General features: G+C 45.1%; 1 protein-coding gene across 1 annotated transcript; it reads left to right on the forward strand.

Moving 5' to 3' along the window:
- Positions 1–4,411: 4,411 nt before the first annotated feature.
- LOC143789367 (E3 ubiquitin-protein ligase TRIM39-like) lies at positions 4,412–5,994 on the forward strand (the record flags this gene model as incomplete). Its single annotated transcript, XM_077278997.1, has 1 exon — positions 4,412–5,994. A coding segment is annotated over exon 1 (1,551 nt), but the record flags the coding sequence as incomplete, so codon positions are not given.
- Between the last annotated feature and the right edge of the window lie 6 nt (positions 5,995–6,000).

Here is a 6,000-nt window from a genome sequence, read left to right on the forward strand (position 1 = left end):
TAAATACACAAGAACTAAAAACAGAGGTAAAAAAGGTTAAAAAACATTTGGGTAAGAGTATGCTATCAGCGAGAGCACTCAACAGTCAGATGATCACAAAAATGGGACAAAACTTAAGTTCTCATTAAGACCGAGGGTGTGAAGTGTCTGCAAAGTCCAAATCCATTTTGTCTCTAGGCGTGCAAGCCTCGTTGTTAATTTACCACCCCTAATACCGATATCCAAGCTATCAATCCCTCTAAATCTAATTAATTTACCATCACATCCGTGATGTTCCCTAAAATGTCTGGGGAGAGTAGTTAGTTTGGTAATATCTATTTTAGGGTCGGCAGCCGCCTCAATTCCACGTACGTGCTCACGTATACGAATTTTAAAATTACGTGATGTGAGGCCTATATATATTAGGCCACACGGGCATGTGGCATAATAAATGGCCCAGCGCGTTGTACAATTTATCGTCTTTTTAATATTAAATGTTTTCTCCCCACTAGAATCGGTGAAGACCTGGGTCCGATCCACATTGGGGCACGCCACGCAGTGGCCACAGGGTGAGGAACCTAAACGAGGGGGGGTATTATCGAGGAAAGTGACCCTGGATATCCCCTCATAATGACTCCTCGTAAGATGATCTTTAAGGTTCTTGGCACACCTAAAGGAGATAAGGGGACGATCCGGTAGAATTTTAGAGATGGTTTTGTCCACCCTAAGAATTGGCCAGGATTTAGATAGAGCTTCACGAATTTTATGCGCCTGAGAATTAAAGGTGGTCACAAAACGTATTTGTCTATCAGGCTGTCTAGACCAGCTGGATTTCTGATCATAAATCAGAGATTCACGAGGGGCAAATCTTGCCCTATTGTAGGCCTTCTTAACAGCCCGTTTACTGTAGCCCCTACTAAGGAATCTCATCTGAAGCTCTTTAGCCTGTTGCTCAAAATCAGCCTCGGTGGAGCAGATCCTCTGCAAACGGAGGAACTGTCCCACCGGTACGGCTCTAACAACATGTGAAGGATGACATGATGTCGCATGTAATAGGGAATTCGTGGATGTCGGCTTCCGGAACAGGTCGGTTTGTAAAAAAATTAGAATAAAAAGTAGAATTTTAGAGATGGTTTTGTCCACCCTAAGAATTGGCCAGGATTTAGATAGAGCTTCACGAATTTTATGCGCCTGAGAATTAAAGGTGGTCACAAAACGTATTTGTCTATCAGGCTGTCTAGACCAGCTGGATTTCTGATCATAAATCAGAGATTCACGAGGGGCAAATCTTGCCCTATTGTAGGCCTTCTTAACAGCCCGTTTACTGTAGCCCCTACTAAGGAATCTCATCTGAAGCTCTTTAGCCTGTTGCTCAAAATCAGCCTCGGTGGAGCAGATCCTCCGCAAACGGAGGAACTGTCCCACCGGTACGGCTCTAACAACATGTGAAGGATGACATGATGTCGCATGTAATAGGGAATTCGTGGATGTCGGCTTCCGGAACAGGTCGGTTTGTAAAAAACCGAGCTGGTCCTTCTTAAGCATGACATCCAGGAATTCCACAGATTCATTACTCCAATGATATGTGAGATGGATATTCAATTCATTAATATTTAATTCATCCATAAACGTAACCAAATCTTGGGGGGGTCCCTGCCAGATCATGAGTATGTCGTCAATGTAGCGGGCCCAAAGGAGGGCCCGGTCCATTGACGACCCCCGATCTGACAGGAAGAGGTCCCTTTCCCACAGCCCAAGGAACAGATTGGCATAGGAGGGCGCGAAGGCCGCCCCCATGGCTGTTCCTTGGAGCTGCAGGAAAAAGGACCCCTTAAAAACGAAAAAATTATGGGTTAAGGCAAATTCAAGTAGTTCCAACAAAAGTTTAGCAAAGTCAGAGGAGGAGCCAGACAAATCGAGGAAAAAACGTACAGCATTAAGGCCGTCCCCATGTTTGATGTTTGTATATAAGGATTCGACATCAGCCGTCATTAGAATTGTATCCTTGTCCAAATGGACTGAGTCGACCTTCTTGAGGAGATCCCCAGTGTCCTTCAAAAAGGAAGGCAGATTAGAAACCAATGGTTGAAGGTGGAAATCTATCCACTGATTTACTTTCTCAAGGAAGTTCCCATTTCCAGAGATAATAGGTCTGCCAGGTGGCACCCTGGTATCTTTATGCACCTTGGGAAGGAGGTAAAAAGTAGAGACGGTAGGTTCAGTGACACGAAGTGCCAGGGATAGTTCTTTTGTAATAATCCCTCCAGCGACAGCGGCATCCAAAATATTATCCAGTTGTGCACTAAAAGCCGACAAGGGATTAAAGGTCAATTTTTTATAACATATGGTATTATGTAATTGCCTAAAGGCCTCCCTCTCATACATGACCTTAGGCCAAATGACCACATTACCTCCCTTGTCGGCCGGTTTCAGTACAACATCCGGAATACCTTTAAGATAGCGCAGTCGCGTCCTCTCGTCTCTACTTAAATTGTCCCTCCCAAGGTGCTGTGGTATCTTAAGAAGATCCTGGGTTACCACCTGGACAAACATATCAATGGGAGTGCATGTAGAGAGAGGAGGGAACTTCCTTGAGCGTGGTCTAATAGCGGGTGGGATTTTACCTCCCTCCGCGACATTTTCACTGGAGAGCTCCTCAAGAATCCTCAATGTATCTTGCTCCTCCTCTGTGGGAAAAAGTTGGTGAAGGTTATCATCAAAGAAATAGCGTTTAAATAATACAGATCGAGCAAATAAGTGAAGATCTTTAATCACCGAAAAGGTGTCCATACCCGCCACCGGGGAGAAAGAAAGACCTCTACTCAAAAGGGAAAGATCAGATGGAGAAAGAACATGACTACTAAGGTTGATCACCTTGTTGTCCCTCCCTAGTTGGTCAGGTGAGCGGGGGGTCCGTCTTTTATACGGATGATAGCCTCGTGCTCTATTACCGGTAGTACCAGATCTTGTGGTAATCGAATACACAGAGGTATCAGACTGTTCGCCCAAAGATGAAATGGAGGTCACTGATGATGCACTTTTAAGGTGTTGTTGAATAATTTTCGGCTTCCTCCATAGGTATACAGTATGTTGTTGATAATCCCTCTGGTCACGGTTAAATTTAGTAATTTGAGATTCATGAATTTTTTTGACTACTGAGTCAAGAGTTTTTTCCAAATTAAGATCAAATGAATTAATCTTTTCAATAGGACAACCGGTACGAAGCTCACTTTGTGTAGAGTCAATCAATTTATCCAACTCACATATGTTATTAGAATTGAGATTAATCAGTAATTTAATTAGTGCTAATGAGCATGTACTACAGATCTCTTCCCAATTAGAAATAAATTGGGCATCTTCCACTGGAAAGGTGGGAATTACACGGACTCTCAACCCCCTTGGTATCATTTTAGCGGCCACATATCTTTCGAGGAACACACGGTTCCACCATAATTTAGTTCTCTTAATTAAAAGGTCCTGAATGGAGGAACACAGATCCTCCCATTTGCGATCATCAGGCTGTGGAGCACCCACACTGCCCCCGAATACTTGTTCCACTTGGCCTAGCCAGGCCTTTTCTTTTGCTTTATAATCCATAGGGATACCACCAAGACCTGTGCAAAACACAGCAAACACAAATTGAAAAAAGAAGGGGGTAGCCAACGGCAAAATATACCTATAATGTACCATCTGGGAAGGTATTATTCAAATCATATATTAATTAACAGTACTTCCCAGGAAAAATGGGAAGAAGGCTTGCGGTAGCTGGGTGCACAGGATGTGGTCAGGATGACCTCTCATTGCCATGGCAACGATAGGGTCCTTGTGATAACGTCACAGGAGGGCCAATCTGAAGGGACAAGGAGCACCCCTCCCTCTCCCAGCCTTCTAAATGCTGCGATTGATATCGATCACAGCGTTTAGAGGGTTAAATGGCACCGAGGTGACAGTGGAAGGTCAGCTATATGTTTATGTTATAGTTTTGCTATCAATTTATGTCATTTTGCGTGAACCCTTTCCCCACCATGACGTATATTTATGTAAAATTTTGTGAAGGGGTTAATAAAAAAATACAGGACCCATTAAAGGAAGTGATAAATTGCTGTAATTAGGGTATTTTCCCCTACATCATGATTCTCTCAGGAGGGGTAGAAAAAATCTGGTGCCAGATTCTTCAAGAAGTTAAGTGAATGGGTGTAACTACAACATTGCTAAGTACTGAGTAAGGCCGGGATCACACACAGCGAGATACGGCAGAGTCTCGCAGGTTAAAACCAAGCTCTGGCACCGGCACTCCAGAGCGGAGCGTGCGGCCGCACAGCAACACATGGAGCTGCACGCTCCGCTCCAGAGTGCCGGTGCCAGAGCTTGGTTTTAACCTGCGAGACTCTGCCGTATCTCGCTGTAGTGTGATCCCGGCCTAATAGACACTTTCAGTTTCATTTCTTCCTTCTTCCGTCTGCCATGGCGTCTGCTGATCTGAGAGACGAGCTGCTCTGCTCCATCTGTTTATCTACATTTAAGGACCCTGTAATGCTGAGATGTGGACACAACTTCTGCCGGGTCTGTATTGGTCGTGTGCTGGATACACAGGACGGGTCTGGAGTTTATTCCTGTTCTGAATGCAGAGAAGAGTTTCGGGTGCGGCCGTCACTGATGAGGAACATAAATCTCCATAAAGTCGCAGAACGTTTCCTGATTACTCAGCAAGAACAAGAGGAGATCACCGGGATCTGCTGCACTTACTGTGTGGACTCTCCTGTACCTGCTGTTAGATCCTGTCTTCGCTGTGAGGCTTCTCTGTGTGATAAACACCTGAGGGTTCACAGCAAATCACCAGAACACGTCTTATCTGATCCCAGCACTTCTCTGGAGAAAAGGAAATGTTCTGTCCATAAGAAGGTCCAGATATATTACTGCACTGAGGACGCTGCTTGTATCTGTGTGTCCTGCAGTTTGGCCGGAGATCATCGGGGACACCAGGTGGAGATGCTGGATGAGGCCTCTGAGAAGAAGGAGAAGAAATTGAGAAATGATCTGCAGAAACTGATCACAAAGAGAGAGAAGACTGAGGAAAGAGTCCAGAGACTGGAGGAGCGCAGGAGAAAAGCTCAAGGAAAAGCAGCTGGAGAAGCCGAGAGAGTCACTGCCCTGTGTACAGACATCAGGAGACGGGTGGACGACCTGGAGAAGAAGGTCCTGAGTGAGATCTCCAGGCAGGAAAAGGAAGAGTCACTGTCACTGTCTGCTCTGATCCATCATCTGGAAATAAAGAAGGACGAGCTGTCCAGGAAGATGAGACACATTGAGGAGCTGTGTAACATGACGGATCCACTGACTGTCTTACAGGAACCAGACACCGGTGACTTGTGTGATCCTGAGGAGAAGGGAGGTGATGAGGACACAGGAGGACATGATAAACAGCTCCATGATGGAGATGACCTGGATGTGGCTGTGATCTCACACACATTACACAAATTATATGACGTAATATCAGGTATAAGGAGCGGGATCTATGTGGAGGGTCCTGCAGACATATTACTGGATGTAACCACAGCTAATAATAATGTCCTTATATCAGACGACCTGAAAACTGCGACCTGGACACGAGAGAAGCAGAAACGTCCAGAAACAGCAGAGAGATTCCAGGGTTATAATCAGGTGATGAGCAGGAGAGGATTTACCTCAGGACGACATTACTGGGATGTGGAGAGCAGTAGATCAGGGGGTTGGAGGGTGGGGATGTGTTATCCCAGTATAGACAGGAGGGGAGGTAGCTCATACATTGGAAATAATAACAAGTCCTGGAGTTTGTGGAGATGTAATAATAATCAGTATTCAGTGATACATGATAGTAAAGAGATCCGGTTACCTGACAAGATCTCCAGTTATAGAGTCAGGATATATCTGGATTATGAGGCCGGGCAGTTGTCCTTTTATGAGCTGTGTGACCCCATCAGACACTTACACACCTTCACTGTCACCTTCTCCGAGCCCCTCCATGCTGCATTATGTGTATCT

Source organism: Ranitomeya variabilis, unplaced genomic scaffold (genome assembly GCF_051348905.1).
Source record: "Ranitomeya variabilis isolate aRanVar5 unplaced genomic scaffold, aRanVar5.hap1 Scaffold_224, whole genome shotgun sequence".
Lineage (NCBI taxonomy): Eukaryota > Metazoa > Chordata > Amphibia > Anura > Dendrobatidae > Ranitomeya > Ranitomeya variabilis.